Source organism: Corvus brachyrhynchos, unplaced genomic scaffold, assembly GCF_000691975.1.
Source record: "Corvus brachyrhynchos isolate BGI_N302 unplaced genomic scaffold, ASM69197v1 scaffold42, whole genome shotgun sequence".
Taxonomy (NCBI): Eukaryota; Metazoa; Chordata; class Aves; order Passeriformes; family Corvidae; genus Corvus; species Corvus brachyrhynchos.
Window position 1 is genome coordinate 565814 of NW_008237242.1, and position 26441 is coordinate 592254.

At 34.5% G+C, this 26441-nt stretch overlaps 1 protein-coding gene across 1 annotated transcript in view; it reads left to right on the forward strand.

Annotated features, from left to right (window-relative positions):
* Nucleotides 1–26441, forward strand: part of SPEF2 (sperm flagellar 2) — a 79667-nt gene that overhangs the window by 40077 nt on the left and 13149 nt on the right. The window contains exons 21-29 of the mRNA XM_017730187.1: nt 1467–1604; nt 3992–4152; nt 5393–5570; nt 6362–6521; nt 8508–8609; nt 10225–10363; nt 11525–11766; nt 23490–23596; nt 25274–25456. Of these exons, the coding sequence (XP_017585676.1) occupies nt 1467–1604; nt 3992–4152; nt 5393–5570; nt 6362–6521; nt 8508–8609; nt 10225–10363; nt 11525–11766; nt 23490–23596; nt 25274–25456 (1410 nt within the window). The remainder of the gene's footprint in view (nt 1–1466; nt 1605–3991; nt 4153–5392; nt 5571–6361; nt 6522–8507; nt 8610–10224; nt 10364–11524; nt 11767–23489; nt 23597–25273; nt 25457–26441) is intronic.

The window sequence follows — 26441 nt, forward strand, 5'->3', positions numbered from 1 at the left end:
GGAAGGACCCGCATTGGAAAAATCCATGGAGGACTGTATTCCATGGGAGGAACCTCACTCTGGAGCAGGTAAAGAGTATGAGGGGAAAGGAGCAGCAGATAAAATGTATAATGAACTCATCACAATCATCCATTCCCCGTTTTTCCTGTGCCATTTAGGAGGTAGGAGGTAGAAGAGTCAGGAGTGAAGTTAAGCCTGGGAAGAACAATGGGTGGGTGAATGGTATTTTAATTTTGTTTTATTTCTCATTATTCTGCTGTGTTATTAATTGATATTAAATTAAATTAATTGCCCCAAATCAAGTCCATTTTGCATATGCTAGTAATAGGTGAGTGATCTTCTCATCATTATCTTGATGCATGAACTCTTCCATCATATTCTCTCTCTCTTTCCTGTGAGGAAGAGTGATAGAGCAGTTTATTGGACAGCTGGCAACCAGCCAAGAGCAACCCACCACTGCCAATAGATAAGTTGTATGCTCATGTATTTTTCATCCAGCAGCATATCCTTATGTACATACTCTACAATGTGAACAGCCCTGAATATCTGATTGCCTGCACCTTGGCTACCTTTTAGCCACCACTGATGTGTTAGGTGGCCCAGGGACTTCCCTGTGGCTTTTGTCCAACAGAGGACAAGTGGATTTATCTGGTCTTTAGACGGGGGAGAGAAATAGAATCTAACATAATAGGCTGCAACCAAGACCTGTTGAATATGGAATCACCTCACCAGAAGCCTAAGCTCCTCTCCTTTTCTTCTGTCTCAGAACAGGTCAAGTGGGGTAGAGCTGCCTGGAGCCAAAGAGACAGCTCATCTTGTCCTACCTTGGCACTGTATTTAACAGCACTCTCCTCCCATGGCCTCGTACACATAGTGGCCTGTCACACTATTTCCATGCAGAGATTGCAATAGGGAACAAAGGGTTTGCATAATGTTGCATGCTTAGTAGGTCCTCAGTGCTGCCAGTGAGCCACTTAGTGCTGCTATTTGACATAGTCACCAGCTGAAGAGCCCTTAATTAAAAGAACATCAGAGAAAAGTGGTGTGGAAGCTACCCAAATTTGAAAAGCACTTGAAATCTGACACAATTTTCTCAGTATTTTTCATATTGCACATCCCCTTAGATGTTAGACAACTATTCTTAGTGTATTAACTAGCAAACCATTCAAGTGGAAAGTTGTAGGTGCAGTTGGGAGCTTAGCTATTCCTATTTGTCTAGCTTAGGTAGATCATCTCTGCCTAAGGAAAGCAAGGCAGCTTGCACACTGAACTCATATCTTTGCATTCTCTCCACCACATTTGTAAAGAAATTTTCTGTCAGCACTCTGTAGGCATATGACCTGACCAGCTGTTGATATTTATAGCAATATAGAAAAAGTCACAGATAGAAAGATGCCCTATACACAGGCAAAAAAAAAAAAAAAAAAAAAAAGTTTTTTTTTAAAATTAAATATTTTGTGCTTTAGAACCTCAAAGATCTTCTGTGGGATATCTGTGACAGCAGAAGGGAAGAAGCAGAGCAGGAACGTATTAATATCATGAATGAAGAGTGGCTACCAGATCATAGGGGGCTTGCAATGAACCATTTCTTTACACTTATGCAGGTATGGACTGCTACAGAGTCTGAAATGGAAGGGAACAATGAATTAGATTTGGAAGACACTGAGCATGAGAGGAATTTCATATGGTTGGCTCCAAAAATGTGAAGGATTAAAAATTAATTAAGCAAATATTCATGTGTTTTCTGAATTTGTAGAGAAAGTTAAGAGACAAAAAGTAGATGACATTCCATACATTTAACTTTGGCAGACAGGAAAGATTAAGAAAAATACCATTCTTGTTCAACCCCCAAAACTTTCAATCTCTATTATAAACTGCTGCTTTTTGCAGTTTTATTGCTCCAATGAATCTTCTTGAGTTCTGTGACAGAGATGTTACAGGTCTTTATTCTTCAGTGATCATATTGACATCTCCTTTTAATTTATGAATTACATCATTCACAACTGTTGTAAACCTGCTTGATGTTACAGTATTTCCCATACTTCAAATTTATTTCAGTTGTAACTTCACAAATATGTCTTGAAATTTTACCAACAGACCAACAAAAAGAAACCCCAAAAAATCAACTTACGTTTTTGAGAATGAGATGTCATTTTTTGCTATTAAGGAAACCTCTTAAATATGACCCAGCTTTCAGATATGTAACCTAAAGGTTTTCAAGAGTCCATTCAGTCCTGCAGTAAAGTAAGATTTCCCTATTACCGCTGTTCTAGGTGCATACATTTAGTTTAGAACTGGAATGGAGTATTCTGGACTAGACTAGGCTAGACAGGCTTTTCTGTAAGCTTTCACATCCTGTGAAAGTCTTGGCAAATTTAAAGAAGACAATGAAAACAGTGTTTTAAACACATGCCTTGTGATGCTGATTTAGCTGAAAAAGCCAGGCCTAAGCAGTTTAGGGTGGGCTTCCAGCCCTTTAATTCTCTGTGCTATTTTTATATGTTTAATAAACAAGGGAACCACTCTCCTATATCATATGAGTGTTGTGGTAATTCAAGCAAAGTTTGTGAAATAGTACTATAGTAAGGAAATTGTTAACTTTGTTTTCAAAGAGTCTAAATAATGCCCTAAATAAAGATTTTGGGTGACTGACTAAAGAGAGAGGTCAAAATGTCAAATAATTGCTGACTATCTGAACCACATTGGTCCTGTAATTAGGGTATTTATAGTCCTGAATATTTAAAAAATACATCTTGAATTATATGCATAAAGGAGACAAACTTACATTACAGAGCTTAAATATTTTATTATTCTCCTTTTATATTCAGTTATATCTTTACAATCCTAGTTCTAACAGGATTTTATGGGCATGTATGATGGAGTTTAGTGGAGATTCACTATGAATCTAATTTGATCTGTCTTGTGTGGATATGCACAATAACTGTTTAAAATTACTAACATGTATTAACTGTATATAAGCTTTTGTTTTCATAAAGGGAGATTTAATAGAAAACATTACTTCTTGCTTTACATTGTACATATTCCCCCAAATAAATTAATTATTAATCCTAAAACTACAGAACTAAAAAAATAAAAACTATAACTTTATGTAATGACCTTTTTAGAAGCAGCCAAAAATAGGCTTCTTTGGTATTGAGTTCTCCATTTGTGGGTTTTTCTGTTGGAAGTTACATGTATTGCCCAGGTGGCTCTGTGACTGTGTAAACACATAGATTTGTATAAATGCCGTTTATCAGATTTCATTCCTTCTTTCTGTGTACACAGTTATACTAGAAGATATTTCCTCCTTAACTTATGGATAAATGCTGGTTTACACCACAAAGGTTTTATCCTTTGTTTTGTGAATGTGGTTTTGTGCATTTTCCCATGAATATTTAGTACTGTTTTGTCAGTTAGAAACTAACACCATACTGTATCAATAAATCAAAACATGACAGGTGTTAAATGTTTCTTGAATCTTACTTGATTTCTCCTGAGATGATTCACACAAAAAGATCTTCAAAATACTTAGGTGTTTAAAGTCTGTTGATTACTTAAGTCCAGAAAAACTGTATGACTTCTAAAATTTTCTCCTTTTCATAACCCTTTTTATTTTATGCTTTTATGGTTTTATTTCTTTTGAAAAAGATGATCCATATAATTTCTTGGCACTAGCATATTTGCTACTATAGAAATATATATACATCAAAATGTAATTAAATTTAATGCATTGATCATTATTTATTATAAATAGTTTTTCCTATTTTAACAATTAAGATTCTTTTTACTGCTTAGAAATGGCAGTGTGATTACATTATAGATGCAAGTAGAAGTATGCATTCAGTATGCTATAAATTTTAAAACAAATATGGCTGTATTTCTTACTCTCCCTCAAAATCTTAGGATTTGGAATTGCTTCTGCTAACATGTGATAACAAGAACTTGTTCTGCCCTATGTTGAACGGCAGTCTCTTTGTCCTTTCTTCTTGAGGTTGAACTGGATCGTTTCCAAGATACAAAGAGTCTTCTTCATGAATATTATAGGGCAATGGAAGGAAAAATCCCAACAGAAGACACTCCAGATTTTACTAGAATCCCATTGTTAGATATTATTAATGGAGAGCAGAAGGATGATCAAGAGGAATCAAGAAGGTAGAAATGCATTATGAAATTATACAAATATGAACAAATACAATGCACTGATAGATTTTTGGTATATGTGGAATTATATGTGTGCATATTTCAAAGGATGGAGACATAAGAATTTTTTAACCAGGGATTATGGTGAAATGATGACTCTTAAATCATTTTAGCAGTTACATTTATCCCTCATTTTTTACTTATTCACCTGTAGCATATTCATTTATGCATCTCTGAATTGCAAAACATTTTAAAACCTGCCTTAGGAGGAAATCTACTATTATAGAAATGTTTCCTACTTTCCTCTGTGTTGCTGGTAGTTTACAGCACAATCCTCACATAAGTAAGTTAAAGTATTGTTGTGGAACATTAGCAGGTTTAAAATTTGAGCCAATAAATATAATTAAATGTTATAAATTTTATGTAAATATGAATATAATTAATTGTTATGTAATAACAAATGTAAATCAAAGCAATCTACAAAGACAAACCAAACTGAATGCCATGTTAAAAGATAAGGGTTACCACCTGATACTTTCACAATATAGAAAATGCCATCAGTAATAACAACTGCTTTTTTAACTTAATTATAGTGCATTTAGAAATTATCTGAGTATGCCTTAGGAGGAAATCTACTATTATAGAAATGTTTCCTACTTTCCTCTGTGTTGCTGGTAGTTTACAGCACAATCCTCACATAAGTAAGTTAAAGTATTGTTGTGGAACATTAGCAGGTTTAAAATTTGAGCCAATAAATATAATTAAATGTTATAAATTTTATGTAAATATGAATATAATTAATTGTTATGTAATAACAAATGTAAATCAAAGCAATCTACAAAGACAAACCAAACTGAATGCCATGTTAAAAGATAAGGGTTACCACCTGATACTTTCACAATATAGAAAATGCCATCAGTAATAACAACTGCTTTTTTAACTTAATTATAGTGCATTTAGAAATTATCTGAGTAATGAAACTATGTCTAACCCATGTGGAATTCATCAGCAGATCACAGTCATTTGATGTAGTTTTATCCATCTGTTATTATTTCTTAGTTACAGTTAAACTGGACAGTTTTCTTGCCATGCACACACTTCATCACTTTTATCATGAGGAAAGTTCCTCCCTTTTTTTTTTTATTGCAAATTTTGAAAATAACATTTTCATTCTTTCAGCACATTCTCCAATGTAGTTATTAACACTTTTTATAAAGGGGTATGTAAATTATTCTTTATATTTTATTTTGAGGATTCCTCTAGTTTCTTGGAAACTGCCTTCACCAGGTAATACCAAATCAAGAAGCAGTGGAACTCTACAGGAGTGTTCCAAGGATAAGAATTCAGAAAATGGAGTGGCCACTTGCAGCAATGATGAAAATCTTGTTATTGATACATGGCAAACAGCAGTAACAGCAGTATCAGATATGGTAAGGAATGTTTAATTTACTCAAACATTTCTGGATTGGGCAGGCAAAGCCCCCATTTAGTAGGCAGCCTAAACAAATCATCTTTGCACTGTGTATCTCCGTTTCATGTGTCTTGCTCCCCCATTGATACTTCCATTGAATATATTTGTAGTTCTATGAGGAAAATTCTGGAATCTCTGTATTTTCAGCACCTCCCTATTTATAGCTGAGCCTTTCATGCCATTACTGAGAGAAATATTTCAAATGTTGCCTCTATGTATCTTCTTCTTCCACGATAAACTCTTCTCTTATCCCTCAATAAAAATGTGAGAAGATGGACAAGTTTAATCCTGTGATACAGTGTTTGCTCAAACCTTTCACAAGTTCAGAGCCCATGGTTACATTCTTTTTTCTATATAGCTAAAAGTAAGTTAGGTGAGCTTTTCAAATGGTTGGTTTCTAGTTAAATTTTTGTTTTCTTTTTGATCGTTTAAAAATAAAAGAATTTCTGCACCCTTACCATGTAACTCTAGACTTGCTTTGTATACTGTTGATTCTTGCATTTCCAGTGTTTTCCTCAAGCAGAGAAAATGGCTGTAAGTATTAAACCAAATATGTCTGTCTTGCATTTTTGCTGCAGAATTTTATTTTTGAGAAATAATCAAAATTTAATCAATTAGTTGAAGTGTCTCTTTTATTTTTTTTATGTGCCTACTACTCATCAAGTACTTTCAGCAAGTATATGCTATTTTAAACAGTAGTTGCACAGAGCTGATACTATGTACTGTACTATGTGTGACTGTGGTGTCAAGGTAACAGCTGAAATAGAGTCTAGAGAAATGGAGGAAGAAAAAGAACGTCAGCTAAAACCGAAAGCTTCAAAAGCTGCGCAGAAAAAACCAGGCAAAGCGGCTGGGAAAGATACCAAAGGTGTCAAAAAGGCATCTACCAAATCACCGACTAAAAAAAAAGGTATTTAAAATGCAGGCTTTGTTTTAGCAGTGCTTGAAATTACTGAAATGTAAATATATGAGTAATACAGAAATGAGTAACCCAAGACATTTAATTTGGATTTAATTTCTCTTTTAAAATGTCAAGTGTGACAGCAGTATGAAAAGCTGGTAGTGATAAAGAAGGGGAAAGGCTTTTGAATGGCAATTGCGTTTATTTAAACATGTGTAGTCATTACATGTAGAAATAAATATTCTAAATTGAAAGTAAATATTATTTTTTTCTTCATATTCAATATTGGAATGGAACAGTTAGAACTAGTTTATCAAGTTAAATAAAATTCTATTAAATTCTGCCTGACAGCTGAAGTCCTAAAAAAGAGTGGACTCCTATTGAGGTAGGCCTCTCCCACCAGGTGAAAATACAAAATTTGTTTGCAGGAGAGAAAAACAGGCAGTGTGCTGGAAGAGTTTGTGGAATACAAGGCTGTTTATACATTTTCTCACAACTATTTCCTTGTGCAGGTTGTAGTTTATATAATGTTCGCCTTTTGTCTGCAATGTGTCATAACTTCATTAGGAAGTGAGGCCTGTAGCCTAAATCTTTGTATCTTTTGTTAAGACATTCTATGTAGCAAGAGAGAGGTTCAAGCCCTGTGGTGGGTGTAGGATAGCCTGAAATCTGGGTACTTCATTTCTAAATGAGAAGGCTGTAACTGCAGAGTTACTGTGCATAACACAGTTGACTTTTTTCTTCGACAGATGTTTTATTTGCACTGTGCTTGGTTCTCTCTCTGGTTATTTCTGTCCATATAGAGTGAACAAAAGCATAGCCTTGCAAATACTTAGCCAGCTGTGAGCCCCAGGGAGCCTTAGGCTTAGTTTAGCATCTCAATTCAGCCGAGAGAGTAGCAGATTTTCAGACTTCTAGAAAAGTTTTGTGTTAAAAAATTAGCAGCTGTTGTATGCTAAGTGGCTAGTTTGGAATTTGTGGATTGCTTCTTGCAATGAAATTTTTGTTCAGACCTGGTACAAGGTGAATTACCTGAAATCACAAAACCAGAACTGCAGCTACAAGTCAGCTGTGCATTCTTCCTAGTAGAAGATGAATTATGAACTGATGGATTTGTAGCTGATGTTTTGACTTTGATTTAGTTTCAAATACAGTGTTACTGTAGAGTTCCAGTAGCACAAGAACTCCCTAGGGGAGAGCTATGGGCTACTAACAGAGTGATACAACTTACCACATGTAGTTTTATAACTTCTAGAATTGACCATTTGTTTTATGTTGACCTTATGTATCATGAAGATGTCTTTTTTTTTTTTTTCTGTAACATTTCCATCTGCTGTTCTTCTAGGATAAAGCAATTACAAATATTTTAATATTTTTGAGTAATAGTCAAAATGGCGTGGCTACAGAATTCCATGCAACCTCTGAAAACATGATAAAATACCTTTACAGTATCAGTTCATAGATAAGTAAGTCAAAACAAGGTGGAAATGTAGGTTTGAAGAGGCATGAAATAACAGATCTCTTTTTTTTTCCTTTTTTTTTAATAGCGTATTTCTTTTCGCTACTTTGATGGTAACTACTACCATAACATTTTTACTATAGTTTGTTAAACTTGAATTTATTACAGAAGAAATGAATATCATTCAAAAGACATTTATTTATGTTCTGATTGTGATAAATTTGTAGATACGAAGGTCAGACAGGACATTCTGACTATCTAGAATCAAACAAGAGGCACACTTAGTCATGATTTTCCATTCAGAAATACGTTTTAGGATGCTGTTTAACCAACTTTAATACAGTTGTATCTGCTGGGATATTTTTATGCAGTGTTAATCTTAGCATGGCTTGCAGATGTAAATCACATTTGACAGCTGAGTATTCACCTTTGTATTCTCATAAATGGTCACACCAAGTAAGGTGGAAAGTGTAGCTTTTCATGATACACAAATTTACAAGCAAAGTCCAAATACTGAGAAGCCTGTTTTCCTGCAGGAGCAAAAGCCAGTCCAGTTCCTATAGACCCAGAAGAATTAAGGAAACAAGAACTGGCACTTAAAATAAAGCAAGAATATTTCAGTGCCTTGAAACACGAGGGTATGTTACTATTTGGTTACTTACCTTGGTAGGTGATTGTTATTCCTAATTTGATTAGTGTGCTAGTCAATACTAACCAGAGACTCTAGGGAAAATGGATGGATAAAAAGAAAAAGAAGGAGAGAGAGTCATGTCTGGAGAAATCAGGAATTTTTTTTAGTGTGGTAATCAACAGTGATTCTGTGGTAAATATACTTAAGCAAGTAATGTGATTTTCATTCCTTTTGTCTTCTGTTTCATTTCATCTAATCTAATTTGTCATGACTAAGCAAATATTCAGCCTGAGAGAAAATATTGTTACTCACACTTCAATATTTAATTGAATTGGATTCTGTATTTGAAATGTTCTGGGAAAGAATTTGTTGGCAGTTTTATATTTCATTGATGTTTTTCTCTGATTCCCCCCTCATCAAGCAACATGGGATTCAAGCAGGAGGACGTAGATTTTGTTTGTTGTTCCAAATTGCTTTCTGGACAGACTCTTCCAAAACCTACGTGTTGTTCAGTCATTCTGTCTCTTTGTGTGTCTCACCCAGTAACTTCCAAACCAAGTGGTTCATTTAAGCCAAAAGTAGATGTTTGAAAAAAGGAAGTCCCAAACTGAAAACGGTTTGAAAATTTTTTTTTGAGATAGGTTTAGACTAGAGAAAGGCTGTTTTGTCACTAAAGGGAAGATAGAACCCAGCTTTTATAGATTCTATTTGGCAACAGTTGGCAAGCCCTTCCTAATATGGTACCTCTTTGGTGGGCTAACTATTGCATAGTATTTTATTATGAAAGGTAGAGGGCAGACAGCAGTTATTGAACAAACCAAAAACTCATAAGGCTTCTTTAGATCCAATCAGGCCAAATGCTTGTGAACCTTGGACACTTAGAACTTTCAATGTGGTTTAATACAAAAGCAGTTCAAGAATAAATATTCTAAGATTTTGGGGTAATGAGAAGAACAGTAATAACTTTGAAGATCCTAATAGATAGAAGATAAATTTTAGGGATTCATTAACATGGTTTTTTTTCCCCCTTGACATTACTTCATTTTATTCCTATATTTAAGAAAAAAAGCCAGGAACCTAAGGAAGGCTGAACATGTTGAGCTCTATTTCCTATTTGCACAGGCACATAGCTGGTATTTGAGAATCATTGTTTCACTTGCAGCTTTGTTATCCAGTTACCTTTTGGTAACTTCTGGTTTTCATTATACAGGTACATTGAATCTAGCAAAGGCACTAGTTGTGTATAGTTGCTAAGTTTTTAACATTGGTTTCATTTGTAATTTCTCTGTTGCATCAATGTACCTTGCCTTTTATTCTGTTAGTGTTAAGAGAACAGCTTTATCAGTGGTCTATGCAGTACCTACTTCTGAAAATACAGGGAGACAAAAATTGTCATACACTTACCTAACACCCTGATAGCAGCTAGTCTAAGAACATGTAGAGAAGCCACAATTAAAGCAGCCTTAACTGTACTACAGAAAGATGACTAGCCAGGCACCAAGTATTCTCTAAGGTACTTTTTGCTAAAAACAGTTAAATATGCTGAACTTCAGGTGCTTAGACATGAGAGCATGCCTCACATTTTATAAATAGTATTCATTACGACTTTACCATTTAAACAGAGGCAGCCACAAAATCTCGACTAGAACTCATAAAAGAAAAAGCTTTAGCATTTCTTGAGGATCTAAAATGTAAAGCAGAAGAGGCTTATAAAGATATGGAAAAATGGCTTGGATCCACCTTCTTGGCAGAAGTATCCTGGTAATGTATATCAATTTTAAATAGGATTTTTTTTTCTCTTTTTTTAACCTAGACTGTGGTAGTAAATATAGTTGTTTACATAGAAAGAAGTAATTTGGAAAAAAAATTGGAAAATAATAATTTCATTTAGTTTTATCTTAAAATCCTGAATGCTAATAACTCATTTCTTGGCTGATTAAAAGGTTCTGCTTGTAGCTGTAAAGGTGATTATCATGCTATGCTATTTTTCTAGACTACAGGTTTAGCAGATCAATGAGCAATCAGTTACTCCATTTAGTAGAAAGCACTGTATCATTTCAGTAGCTTCTGTCACTTTGGAGTGTGAGATTATTACACACACTGGAAAAATCTACCTTATTGTTCTTATCACCACATACTGCATTTCCCAAAATTATTTCAAGAACTGTTAAAAAAAAAGAAGTCCGCCTTCACAATTTTTCTGTCCTAGTAAATAAAATGTACTTGGCATCACTACAGCACATTAGACTATCTGGCACAGAATGACCAATGTCCTTATCATTAAAGGGCTTTTCCTCTCTAAAGGAAAGGGGTCACTTTGCGCTTTGCAAGTCTGGCCTATACTAACTTTTGAATCATACCTGGGACAGTGCTACTCGATCCGTGTCAGGGTGTGTTCGAGAAGAAAGGCATAAGTGGGGGATGTGAAAGTTTTAATGGGCAATAGCTCAAAGAGAAAAAGCCTCTTCCTTCCAGCCAGTTTTATTTGCTCTCTTGACAGACACAGTATTTACAGAATATCATATCCTTTGACCTGACACTCCAAGCCAAAGCTATGTCTAGTTGAACATTATAGACAGCTGATGTATTTCCCTGTATAAATTGTACTCATTGCACTTGAAACAGGAGTTCATATGCCTCTCCACTATGCTAGCCTAGAAAGTACTTTCATGTTTTTCCATCAAGTCTCTTCTGTGCCTTAGATCTGACTTTATATAAATTTCTGACTACAGTCAAAAGATTTCTTGCACCCAGAGGAAAAGTAGACATCATTATGATTTTGGTAGTTACAGAATTCTCACAGAGGGTTCATAATGCTTACTTTAGTAGAGCTTTAAAAGCGGAAGCACATTAAAATTTAAAGCTCTGTTATTAACACTGTGTATTATAAGTACTCATGGGTTTCTGCATTTATACTTTCAGTGTTGAAAAGCTGGTAGAGGTTGCACGACATCATATTGAGAGTTCTAGCAGAATCCAATATGAAATGACTTTAGAAGAAACAGATTTCTTCATCAATGGCGATGTAAAAATGGTTCCTGACCCTGTTCCTGACCCTGTTCCTCCACCAGAATTTCAACGCATAGAAAACTCTGGAAGTAATACTCTAACTATTTCACAGCTTACTACACTTCATAAGCAGTTTCTACAGCTGGCACCTAAAGGTAAGAAATTTTTTTTCTTTTAACTCCCAAGGAACTGTTGGTTACATACTTAAAATCTAGAGTAACTGGGAACTGCTAAACATTAGTTATTGATATTGTTAAAGATTGTACTACAGTTAAAGATCCTGCTACATAGAAAAGCAAAGTTGTTGTGGGGAATATTGAAAATATGAAATAACAGACCACTTGAAAGATTTTAATGACTTTACTATGGGCTTTTCATCATTAAGACCACATGTTTAGTATTCCTCTGACAAGTGTCTCTGTAATAGGTTTTTAGTACAATATGCATCATGCTTACTTTGCTTAAAGATGCAAGTCTTTAACTTGTTACTAACTGAGAGCTCAGTGAACACTCAGGCTATATTATTTTAAAACACAATTTTTAAATGATCAGTATTTTCATGAAACTGTTTTGTAGGATCTATTATAACTATTCTATTCTTCAGGTCAACGTGTGCCTGTTGTTTGGGTGATTTGCAAGCATTAACTCAGAGATGTAATTTCTTTTTTACCTTTAAACATGCATTTACTGTATGTCTACCCTCTAATTATGGGAACTTAAGGCTTAGGATGCCTAAAAAGACTTACTTGCAAAAGTTCCTGAGACTGTATAAATATTACAAAGTAATTTAGGTAAGGCAGTTTTAAACTGAGATGGAAAGTAGTTACACATGTATTTGCAGAGTGTTTCATTACCAGTGTTCCATATTATAACTATAATTTTAGTATTATTGCCACTAAGGTTGTGAAATACAATGTGTAAAAAAGTGCTTACAATTTAAGATCTAATTCTTCCGGTGTAATAAGGCCACAAAGGCACAATGAAGTTGAGTTTAATTCTTTCTTCGGAAATGCTTTTCATATATCTGTATAGAGCAATTCCAATTTTCTTTTGAATATAAAACCATTTTAGGGAGAAAGATGTATACAGTTTTCCCTTAGAGAGATGCATATCATCTTATCTCTGGTGTAGGAGTGTGGATGTGTGTGTAAGCATTTCAAAATCTTCTGTAGAGACCTATTCTGCAGATAGTATTGCATATATAATGGCACATGGAACTAAAAATCTGTATGTTTTTAATCATTACAGTGCCATAGAAGTGAAATAGAGACACCACTTTGATTGGTACTTCCAGTTGAAAAGGTTTTTATGGTTTTAGATCATTCATCATTAAGATATTTAAAACTAAAAAATTTTGTCTATTACAAACTTTAATATTCTTGACATTTTTAAGGCAGAACAACTATTTTATTTGTAAATGTGTAATAATTAGCAAGAAAACAACTTAAATCTTTGTCATTCTACAATATTTCCCTTTTGATAGTATTATATTCACTAAAAGGACCCAACATGACTTGCATGACTATCCAAAAAAGGAAATTTCTTGGCTTAGCAGTCTTGAGACAGTAAAAGAATGTTGTTTCTTGTTCTCTAAGACAACGGGAAAGAATTGTTCAAAACAAGGTCCCAAACCCCATGCATTTATCTTCTGTTTGGTGACTATTAAGATGCTTACTGGTTTTGGATAGCTGAATTAGGATGGAAAGCAAAAGCTGTGCAAGTCACCTTTAAAATACTTCCTCCCATTCTCTTACACATTTTAAGACAGCATAAATCACATCGTAGGTTTCCTAAGGCAACCACTTCCCTTCATTATAGACTCCTTTCTTTCCTAAAACATCAGGAAAATTTTTCATAGCCTTCTGTCTCCCCTTGTTCAATAGAATGGTCAACAGAAAATATTATCTCAGTGGTTAGTCTCTCACTAAACAAAAGAGGGAAAAACACTAAAACACCCAGCACAGTGGCAATGAAGTTGATGAACAGTATCTCTAAAGGAGATACCAAAAAGTAACAGACAAATCCCAACCTTGGAAAACCTCCAAACAGATCTAGATTTCCTGACAAACATCTTTTTTTTCCTTATTCTTACCCACCCCAACAGATCTCTCAGCATTCATAGTGGAAATCCACATAAGTAAGCACATGGTGCGTAGGTTATTGGGCAAGTCTAAATTGAATAAATCTACCAATCTCCTTGTAGTAGAAGTAGTAGTTAATAATAAATTTCCTAAAGTTGTTCTGAAAATTGGAAATTAGGCTTTTCTAAAGCATCATGGAGATTAAAAGAAGCAGTTTTTGCTTAGAAATGCAAGCAAACGAAGAGTAACAATGGAGAGCTGATTATAGTAGAAGAAATGATACATAAACAGGTTTCTAACAAGATATTTGGTAAATGTCAGAAGGAAGTATTTTCAAGATATGTTTAACAAATTGCCAAAATCAAAGTGGGAGTGGCAGTGTACTTAAAAAATGTTTGATATTCATGGAAGAATTCTTATGAAACAGTTTTGTATTTCCTAGGAATCTAAAGTTTTAAAGAACTGCGGATTCTTCACAGACAACTTTGTGCTGTCCTGCACACTTGGTTCTCCATGGAAGCACATTACTCTTTATTCTAAGCACCAGTGGACAAAAAACCAGTCTGTGCTGGACCTTCCTACCTACTGACGGTCTTTCATTTTAGAAAGAAATTTATTTTTTGTTTTATTATTATCCAAAGTGCTATTGCCTAAAGTCAACATGAATCTGCACTGACTAATTTCACTAACTCTTTGATCAAGTTGTTAACAGTGCTCTAATATATTACCTTGGGAGTCCTTTTTCGTAGGAAGAGCTGTGACAAGTCTTAAATGGAGCTAATAACATTCACTTTTTTATTTTCTCTCTTACAGCCTTTTTGAATGTATGCTTTTCTTATCAACAAAATTATATTATTTATTAGATCTCATCCCTTTGATTCTCTTCAACACTGTGATCTTTTGTGACCCTATCTCTTGTAATTTCAATTAGCACACATATAGAATGTCTTCATTTTCGTCTAAAGCTGTTTCAGAGAATGCAGTTTGGGTGTGGTTTTGCATTAGCAAGCAGATCAAAGCAGATTCTATCACAACATTGTTCTCCATCTTATTACTGAATCGCACAAGAGAATTTTAAATGTTATTTTCTTTTTCACAGTCATGAACCATTCCAGTTTAATTATAGAAATTATTCTATAGTTAGATAGAACAGATAGAAATCAGTCAGGTTTTAAAAAGTTCTATACCTAGTAACCAAAAAATGTTTAAAATCTTATTTATAAAACTGTTAAATAGTCTGCTAAGATGTAAACGTAAGGGACAACCTATGACCATCTTGCAGTGCAGTTTGTTTTCAAATTGTGGACTTGTCAATTGAATTCCACAACTGATAGATTTTGAGCCGACTCAGCTGAAATGTTGCCTTTTTAATTAAATATTTTGTTGAATCAGAATTATATGCTTACCCTGGATAATGTCTATAGATTATGCTTTCTTTCCACAACCACTTTTGTAGAAACAATTCAAGGTTTTAGAACAGTAATTGCCTGCCTTTGATGCAAATGGAGATTGAAGTCCATATGAGAGCATAGGAATAACTTCATCATCTCTAACTTACATCTTTTAAAGACTATTTATCTTCAATGTGTTTTTTTAAAACTTGGAAATAAGAAAGCTTGTAAGTTTGTGGACAGAGGAGGCGAAAACTTAGTAATTCTACCAATAGTTCCATTTCCACCTCCTGTTATGTCTCTTACTATGTCATGTATGTTATTTAAGTTCAGAAATTTGTGGAATGTATTTAATATGCTTGTATATGTTTCTGTGCATTTGAAAATACATATATATATATATAATTTTAAAATTTCACTCAGCATGGCAGAGGACCTCTCCCCTCACTGCATCTCTGCAGCAACGAAAGAACCTTAACTCACAGTAGTTCTAAGTTTAAAATCCCAATTCTTGCTACTTAATGAAGATCACACATATAGCAGCACCAGTAATAATTAATGAATAAATTATGTAAATATTTACAGTGAAATTGACCTGTAGGGAGTGAGGAGCCTATCAACAACTTGGATGAAAATACCACATTTTTGAGACTCCCATCTTTTTCATCTAAGGGTAGAAGTATCCCATATTACTACCTTTTAGAGTCCTGAAGTTAAAAGAATATAATTCAGCCTTGGGGTTTATTTTACTCATTCATCCTTGTAAAATTGCTACAGAGTTTGGTGTGTAATTTGCAATGGATCATTATCCAAACCTCTAGTCAGGAATTGCTATGGAAACAGTTTTCTCAGTGAAAATAGAAGGGAATATGAATCTGTTCAAATGTTTTGGAAAATTTGATGATAATAATAAATGTTAACATAATTCTCATCTCTAGTATAAGTTTACAATCTCTTCATATTTTGTTGCATCTGTAAATTTATAATCAGAATCTTTAGTAGAGATTTACTACTAGTTTATGGAGATATTTTTATACTGTGCCTATAGAAAATACTTTACTGACTGGTGTATCATTAAGAAATAGTCTCTTTTGTGTATCTGCCTTATAACTGAGGCATGGTGATTGCTCTTTATTTAAATGTAACAGGTTCCATTTAAAATGTCATGGTCCTGGTTCACAGGATGTAGTGTAAACTTATGCTGCTGTCATTCATAATGTTCCTTTTAAAATATTTATTTTTTCTGTTTTCAGTTTCACTAGTGGTCATAATCTTAATTTCTTCACTAATTAATTTTTTTGCATTTGTTTATGAAGTTTCTGCGCTGCTTATTGAAACATGTAAAGGCTTGCCAGTCACCATGTGTGTCAGAGAATGATACTGCCTTTTAAGAACATTTTAATGAAAAACAATCCTACCTAGTGTAGCTTTTCCTACATTAGTTTTCTTCCTTATTTCATTTGATAACAAACTTTATGTGAAGAAGTTGCTTCACAAGTAGTAAAGGCTGGCTTCTTTTTGTATCCTCTCTTCTTTCCAAGGTACCTCTGTGACAGATCCCATCTTTTTCTATGTTCCCAGTTTCTCCATGTGAATTGAAAAACTGTTGGTAACACTGAAGGCCCATTTTATATGGAATATTATCCCTGATAGTGGATCACAGGTCTTCTCCAATCCCTATTTATATAATCACCAGAAAATTTCCACAGGTTTCCATATGCCTAAAGGAGCAGTAGGCACTGTAGAGGTGTTTAAATGTTTTTGTCCTTTACACCTTTTTGACTTCTGAAGTTGTAGATCCAGCTATCCAGCCCTCCACCTCTTTTTCACCTTTCTTTGTAGTTTTGTGTCTGCCTAATGAAGATGTTTACTGTGTGTTAAGAATATTTCTCTTCCTCTTTTCAATTCTGGGTATGGTACCTGGGCACATGTCAGAAAAACCTCCTGTGACAGTTTGTTTTGCTGACCATGTGGATCACAGCTGCTACCTCAGATTTTAAGTTCTTTACAAGAATCATTCATACTGGAAATGTATTTAAACTGCATGTTCCGAACTTCTTTTATTAATATTATGGCCTTTCAGGATGCTTAGAATAGAATGGAACAAACTTGTCACTTTTTTTAACAGTGGGAACAAACAGTTCTCACAAATTGTATAGTGTATATATATATATATAAAAATTTGCTCCTTCTTCTAAAATAGAGAAGAGTGGCATTTAAAAACTCTTTTTCTCAAGACCTTTTAAAGCACCAGAAATGGCATTTCTCTCTATGATTAGCTTAATGTACTCATTAATTTTGTTTCTTGATGTACACATCACAATAAGGAGAGTCAGATTTTAGGTCATTTGCTGGGTGTTACTTTTGTGATTTCCCAGTGAAAAAATAGATTTCTAGTTTTATTGCCTCCATTCTGCATGAAATTTCTCTTGCTTATTTGATTGTTTTCTTTTCAAAGTCCTAAAAGTATGGTGAATGTGTATTAAAAGAATCATTAAATTACAGGCCAAAAGTAGGAGATAAATTAGGTCTAGAAATAAAATTTTCAAAAATGTCTGCTTATGGGATTTGCTCCTACAAAATACAAGAGTGACCATCTTCAGAAAAATTGGGGAAAAGCTGAGAACAATCTCAGTGCATTAAGAGTGCTTATACAGTTCTGAAAGCAGTAATAATACCATTTGCAGGTAAATAAATTTTAAGACGATCATGTCAGCTACTGCATATGCATCTTAGGCATTCTGTTTCAGGTTTTTGATTATATATTTCCAGACTTGCTCCAAGTTAACATTTTTGCCAATGCCAGGTATAATGGACATTGTAGTAAGTTTGTGACTTCAGCAGTATTTTCTGGAGGCGTTTTGCCTATAAGACCATTCTGAATTCCTAACTTTGCTCTTCTCTGTTTCAAAAATAGCATTGATGCTGCTGCACTTCACGGGTTGCATACTGACAAACTTCTGATAGTCAAAATTTAAAACTGACCATGTCTTACAAGAATCCTGGGTAGCCTTCAAATTATTTAAGAGCAGATCTGTTTTCCTTGTTCTCTTTCATGGCTGTTCATTTCAAGTCACAGTCTAGTTCCAAATTAACAAGATAAATATGGATAAAAAAAGAAAACATACAATTGATATTTTATCAGGTAAAAACTATCTTATATTTAGTTGTTTCTTTTTAAATTATAGCCATAAGAGCACTGAAGCAATTTAAAAGCAAGAATAATTCTTCTAGCAACAGAGAAGTTGGTGACAGAGTGAAAGAGAAGAAAGATTTGGAACGTCAGAAAACAAAGAGGAATCACCAGTTTCCAAAAATATGGCTAACGAAATACTCCTGGTTAAAATATGATGATGAAAGGGGAATAATGTTTTGTGTACCATGTCGTAAACATAACGTGGATTTGGGGGAAAATATTAATAATTTTTGTTCTGGCACTGATGACTTCAAACTTGAACTTATAAATACACACCAGAGTAGTGAAGCTCATGCCTGGGCTACCTGCATGGAAGCTGCCAGTTCTGCTTCACCAGATACAGCTTCTGCTGAGCAGATGTTGAAGAGCATGAACTCCATAACATTGGGTAGAGTAGAAAATATTTTTAGAAGATACCATGCTATTGCTAAATCTGGCTGTCCCCATACAGACCCTGATGGAATGTGCAAACCAGATAAACTTTAACATGACCTTTCTCAGACTTGTCCTTCTGAAAACTTCCCTACAAAGGCAGAACCGATCCTTTTTTCCAGTGCTGATTATTGATTGCACAGATTAGTCTTTCCATAACAAGTACTCTTACAGACAGGATATTACTAATACAGTTCACAGCTTGAACTACTTTTTGTTTACCTGTAAGAATATTTGTGAGGGTTGCAATAAGAATGCTGTATCTTGATTTTTAATCTAGGAGCTGAGAATGAGTATGGTTTAGAGAATATATATTCTCATAATCCTAAATATTCTGAATGCACGTTTCTACTTGATATTTCAAAAGGTGAAGCATACCAGCAGCATATATTTCTACCATCAAGGAATTAGCAATGATTTTTATCAAAAGATAGCTAAAATTAAATTGTTAAAGACCCTTATTAGTTCCTCCAACAGAAAATGAAGATGTACTACAGGTAATCTGGGAGAAATTAATATGAGGTCATTCACCTTTGAATCAACCTTCTTCTAAATCAAGAAGCTCTCTACTTTCAATTTAAAACATAATGTAGTAACAGCAGAAGATACCCAGTACCCCACACCCTACTGTACTACAGCTCTGCTCTGTACTCTGCCATGCTATACCACACAAACATACAGATAGATAGATAGATAGATAGATAGATGTACACATACAGTCTCTTTTTGGTGTTTTGCATAGATGTTCATGCTACTTCTGTGTATAAACAGTGTGTCAGAAATGGAGTAGGTTGTGAAGTAGTAGGTTTTGAAGGAATGCCTCATTAAAGGATATTAGTCCGCTCCAGGAGAGTTAATCTGTAGGGGTCAGAAAAAGAGATCAGTACTGTGCGTTATATAAAATATCTGAACTTGTGATTTCTCAGGCAAAAAAAAAAAAAAAAGAAAAATGTTTAGATATAGTTTGCCTAATAAGCAACAGGATATATATTTCATGGGGTGCCTTATTAGATATGAGGCTTATTATATATTAGAATCGTTAATTCTAAGGGTTTTCTCTTGAATCACATATTACCGAGAGGGTTCTTTTCCCTCAGAGTTGTCAAATGGAGGTTTTTAACTATGTTGAGATTAGAAAAAGCTTGAAAATATGTCCCGAGGATGTCCAGCAGGTGAAAACAAAAAAAGAAAGAAAAACCAAAAAATGGTGGGTTTGTATCTGTAACACTGAGGCCACTTCCATGATGGAGGGAGGGGGCATGTTTTCTCATCATCTTCTTTTCATCCATTAAACCAGCAGAATTCCTTCAACCTCACTTCTCAGGACATGCTTTCTAAGCCTGTGATGATTCTTGCTGCTTTGTTTTGGGTAGTCTTTAGTTTACATACATCCTTCTTGATCTAGAGATTCCAAAATCATACTATAGCAGAAGCCTTAATGTCTGGGGAAAAAAAAAAAAGCGTTATTTCTGATGACTTCTCATGTACTTTCTGATGATATTGTAATCTGCCATAATCCCTAGAGACTTTTCTATAGAAATTTTACTTTTGCAGTAAGATTCCCATTGTGATATTTATTCAGTTCACTATTTCAGCCCAGTGGGGCACTTGACATTTATCTTTATTGGATACTCTCCTTTTTTTTTATATTTTATCTACAATTTTTAAAGTTCACTTTGGATTCTAATCCTGTTCTCCAATGTGCTTGAAGTCTGTTCCTGAATTGTTTTATCTGCAATGTAATAAATGCATCAATTTGCGCAGTCCGTTTCGAAAAAGCACTTTGGTCTGTTGCTGGTGAAACTTACTTACTGATCCTGACCATCCCTCCAGTTTTTCAAAATCTTCATGAATACTGATTCTTTTTACAAGATGCTTGCTACTCCTTCTAATTAAAAATGTTTAATTTTCTCTTTAGTCTCCTACATTATTAAACTAAAACTTATTAGGTTTGGGTCCTTTTATTTTGTACTTACAAAAGGATTTTGTAAAGCGCATACCTGTTTTGGAATGAGTCTTGCTAAGTGGAAAAAAGCCAGTTCTGGGAATTGTTTTCCTTTTTCCTTCATAGAGGACATTATTTTCTTTCACTGCTTGCAGAGTACCATTTGCAGACACCAGTATTCTTTATTGGTTATCATCTGTGTAGCTGCCCACTCTCAGCGTCTCTCTGTGACTATGAAGCACTGACAGCCCTTGAGCTGAAATGATGAGTCACCTCTTGCTTGGCATTATAATCAGATACTCAAAAACAGTTCTGTGCTCTGTACTATATACCTAAATCCATGAAATCTAGACAAAATATCTAAAAACACAGTGAGGAAAGTATTTCATGTCTTGTTTTCTTGTTTATGAGGGATTTCCTCCATTTCTCAGAGACTCCCTCATTCCTCCTATGTATATCAGGAGGAATTAAGTCACAGTCCATCTGAAGACTTTGAACTACTATAACTTTGGAATTGTCCCTCATCAGATGTTTCATGAGGAGGTAGTAAAGTAAAAGTAATTGCCCTACAGCACATCAGCAATTCTATAGTTAATATAAACAATTATATAGTTTATATAAATTGTGAGTAGAGTTGAAATTGCAATCCTTTAATCCCATTTCAGACATTAGTTTTGATGCAAGTTCTTTAAATTCCATGTGTTGAGGGTTCCCCCCCCTCCCCCCTGGAGGAACCCCAACACCTCAGATACTTTTCATGTATGTTTCTGAAGTCATGTAGCCTCACAAAAAGGGATAAGACAATATTAGTATCCTTTTAAAATTTTGTGCATAAAACCAAATTTTATTTCAGGAAGTCAGAAACTCCTAAGAAACACAGGAACTACATTTTTTATTGTCATAAAGGGAAATCATAGTAGGAGTTGAACAGTTTAAAACATAAGATAGTGTGACAGAAAGCGAAGTTAGATTGCCAGTGATCAAATGTGGAAAGGGAAATGTTTAGCAAAAAATGAAATAAAAATTATCATAGCTGGGATCTTCGTGGTAAAGCACTAAAAAATCTGAGTCTTCAAAGAAGATGTAAAAATTTCCCCTATTGCTTTTTGTTGTTCATTGGCTCCTTCATGGACCGTAGCCTGTTTTCCCCATGAACCACTAAAATGTTACCTGGCTTATTGAACCTTATATGAAGTGTCCCAGTAATTTTGCTTCTGTGATGTAGGCTTCATTGTGCCATATGAAAATGATCTGATTCGTGAAGCTTGAAGTTTTCATAAAAGAACCCAAATTTCTGATTATTATATTATATTATATTATATATATATATTATTATATTAGCAATCCAGTGTGCTTCAGTAAACAGGACATGATTTATCACGATTTTTAGAAGATGTTCTTTCTCAATGTAGATAACTCAAAAACTTTTCAAGATGTCACATCAGAACACTGTTATAGTTTGACGGTATTTTTTCCCCAGCTTTTGGTTTCATGCTGAAATATGTGGGAGGATACTAAGGCTTCAAGTCCAGGTGTTTCTCCCTTCCTTCTTTCTCTTCCAACAGACTTTGAGCTTTCCAAATCTGTTTTCGTCCTCTTCTCTCCAAGCTTATATATGTGTAGGATTTCTCTGCTTTTTAAGATGCTGAGAGCATTAGTCCTGGATTTGGAGGTAATCCTGATTGGAGGTAAACCGGTCTACAGAGATGCAGACCATTCATTCAGATTGGCAACTCGATTTTGAATAAATGATGTGATGAAATTAGTATTCAAACACATTCTTTATATTCCTACCACATATCTTTTTCATAAACTTAAATTTTACTTCACTGTTTCACTTCAAACAAATTGTCTTAGCCATAGAATGTGCACAGCTATGCCTTTTCAAAAGAACAGGAAGTTTTACTAGAAAAAGGAAAAAAAGAAGTCTTTCCAGTGATTGTGTTTGCTTTTAAAGGTAATCTGAAAACTCCTGTTTTGATGCAATGGAATTGATCACAACCTGACCAAATCAGCTTTATCTCTAAAAATTTAAAGAACTTGAAACTTATTTTACATTTTTGTTGCTAATGTTTTTGTTTTGCAGTGAACTCTCATTGAGCCAGCAAAGTGCATTTCTGAAAGAAAAGACTCATATCTGTCTGCTAAATTTTTTTATACATAATTTTGGTTTTTAATACTATACATGAAGTTTGAAGTTTCTGTTTGCTCATAAGCAAATCTATTCCTGGTTAAGAAACAAATAGGATTTGCTGCACTTATTTATTTTTTTCTTAGGATTTATTTAAAATAAAATTAATGGAGCTGTTTTTAACTCACACACATCAGTTCTGAGAAGCTTTTCAAACAGTTAAAGTTTGTTTCAGAGTTCAACAGTGCATGTTTTTCAGCCCATTGTCTAGCATGCACTTGCTTTAAAGAGTGAAGATAGATTTATGATTAATTAGAAAGAGCAGAGTGGAAGAAAAGGTTGGTAGGTATTCCATACACAGAACTCTGTGTGATTGGTGTCTGTGAAGAGCTCATTAATTGTCAGTGTAGACTGTGTGAGGATGGATTAGTGGTCTTAATTCAGATCAGGACAAGTACGAGAAGAATTGCAGTGCGGAAAAATATTTGAAATTTTGCTATTAGATAGGTCACGCATGATTAATTATAAATGAGGAGATTTTATGTTTGGTTTGGAAGATATTAGCATTATCAGTAGTACATAATAGGAAAATAAACAACTTTTTCATATGAGCATTAAAATGAAAAAATAGGTTTGTTTTTTTTTTAACAGAGGAAGTCTATTTAGAAGGCTAAACATATTTCTATATTGATTTTTTATTAGGTTTTATACCAAAGAAATTATTTATTGAAACTCTTAGTGGCTTGGTTAATTTGAATCTTGGAATAAATTGCTTTCCTGATGCATGGAAGAGCTTAACACTTCCAGATGTAAGTTAACCCCTATATTCTCTTCACCTGGAGTATTGGTTTGTGTAGAAGATGCAGCATTGTCCTTATTATGATAAAATGAAGATTATAATATTATAGGACAGGATCAGTTTTTCTTTAAAATTCTTCTGTTTCCCTAGAGAAGGATTATGGAAGTCACTGTACCAGAAATTTTGTCAGGAGTGTATTTATTTAGAATTTTCAAATTATATCAGTTCTTAAGACATCGTCCAAGGTTTTCAGATTTAGGAACACAAAAACTTAGAATTTAGTCTTTCCAGATCTTCCATACTGAGTCAATTTTTCTGTCAGATGTTGCTGGTAAGCCTATGGAGTGGAAATCTTTACTTGTTTCAGCCAGTTTTGATAACTATTTCTGACAGTAAACTGTGATTCACATTAAAATTTTAATTGGATTCCACATCATTTCACAGCATTATTCATATATTCTTCACACAGATGAACTGCATGAGTAAAACATTTTACAGTTAAAGTTTAAAGTTGTGTAGTTCCAGTGAGTTTAGTGAAAACTAGTCCCATCTGTCATGTTGACTATATAAAAACCTAATCTTAGTACAATAAATTAATTATACAAGGAAAGCTATCCATCAAATATTGTCTACTAATAGACCAAATGTGCATGTATCTCATGTTCTGTATTCTTTGAGAACTTTTAGTGCTTATAAATCCTAACTTTATTTTAATAATAGAATTTTCTTTCCTTAACCATTTTTGAATTAGACTTTGAAATTTATTGTGGAAGCACAAGCTTACTTACAAAAGGGAACTCACAAAGCATAAGCTAAGGTATATATTTATTTTGCACAAGATATTCTGAGCTGAACTCACCATTTCATCACTGTGTGACTTAATAGAATCTCAAACAAATTTTCAATAAATAATAATCAGTGCTGTTCTGGCCAATGTTAGGACAGATGTTATCCACAATGTCACCAAATTGTGTCACTCTGTGCTGCCCCAGGCCCTTCTTCTTGTGAACACATTGCTTCCTCTCGGACTGCAGTCTGGAGCAACCCAGACACTTCCCTTGACAGAGAGATCTGGGTGTGGGGCAGAAGGCCGTGCAGACATGACACAGGGCAGTATTGACCTTCGCTGATTTGGTTCCCCCTCTCAGACACAGCCTCTGCATGCGTTCTCCTCTGCTGCATACATGCAACAACTTCATTGGTGCAAAGACATACACAGCAAGCTGCAAAGCAGCTTTTCTAGCATGGCTTTTTTCCAACTATAAATAATGCTGGAGCAGAGAAAAGCTGCTTGGTGGACACCTGTAAGAGTAACAGGGCCAGGGCACAGGACCAAGGATTTTGTGCTCATGCTGCTGAATTGTCGGTTCAGTTCTTGGTACTCTTGGTACTCTCACAAAACAGAGCATGGTTCAGGGGTTAGCATGTTCTAAGGAATGATATCTCATAGGCAGTTTAGATGCCTGTTTAGGGTATTTATTTAGAGAATACCAACTGCACATGACAGTTGACACACAGTGGCCCATGCCCTATTTCGTTTAGCTATACATGCCCATTTTAGAAATATGAAATGGCACTGCAGAACCTTGTCTATCTTATCCAGGAAAAGACCTAAGGATACATAGCATATTGAAAGAGAGTGTTTATGCACATGTATTTGACAATATTTATTATTTTGGTTTTATAGTTCCAAAATTTGGCACGTGAATTCACAGTGAACTCAGAACTTACTGACTGGCGCAGATTCTTGCTGGCAGCAGCACAGCCTTGGCCAGTGCCTTCTGTGACACAACTCCTCAAAACACTGCATGGCTTCCAGTCTGTTGATGTCACCGGATCAGGCTTTGTTACAGAGGAGCACTATATGCAGGTTATAATCCTTTTATCTTTTCTAGCAAGTTTTTTTCTGGTAAATGATATGTTGTTTGGTTTATTCACTTTGAGAAACTCAGTCTGAATTTTAAATGCTTCGGGTTTGAGGGAGCTTTCTACTGAAAAGTGTTTTCAGGAAATTGATAGCCTAGTATGTGTCTTGTCCCCAGTTCCACAAATCAGGCTAAGTAAACTTACTTTTTACTTGATTTTCCTACTTTTCCCATAAATTAATCTCAAGTGAAAATCCCTTCTGTTTTAAAGAAACCATTCCATGTGCACTTTGATGACTATTAACTTACTTGACACTGAATAAGATCATTTGCTCCAAGCAAAAATAAGGATTTCAGTTTCATCTCATCAGCTGCATTTTAATTAAATATTTCTAGATTTTTTCCAATAATTAATTTTCTCAAGTTAAGATCATTCCTCAAACCTTGAATACATGGAAAATTATAAAATTCTTCGATCATTTCTCTGAAGACAACTTCTATTTGAATTGTCACATAGTTCTGCAAGATTTTTCAGGAAGGTAGTTTTGTAAAAGAGTATATTTACATTTACATAACAAATGTAAATGAATACATTTTTGTTCTTTAAGCAAGATTCTGCTCATTTTCACTTACTTTTACTTTGCATTTTTAATCATACTTAGAATGACTGCTGGTTCTCTCTCGTAGGCCATAATAGCTGTAAGTATCATATATATGCACATATAATTGTCTATAGATGCACATCTGTCATGGGTTAGCAAGCATAGTCCCGGAAGTGATGTTCTTGCTAAGGGGTGCTTACATCTTCCTCTGTGATCTGACAGAACCTATCAGCTGGCCTGTTTGAATATGGACAAGTTTTTTAGCCATTTAAATTCTGACCGCCTCTGTGATCCACACTTAAGAATAGAGAAACCCCAGGCAGAGCTCTCTCTCGTTTCCAGTGCTGGGACAGGTGGCTGCAGGCCCCTGCTTGGGCCCGGCCAGGCC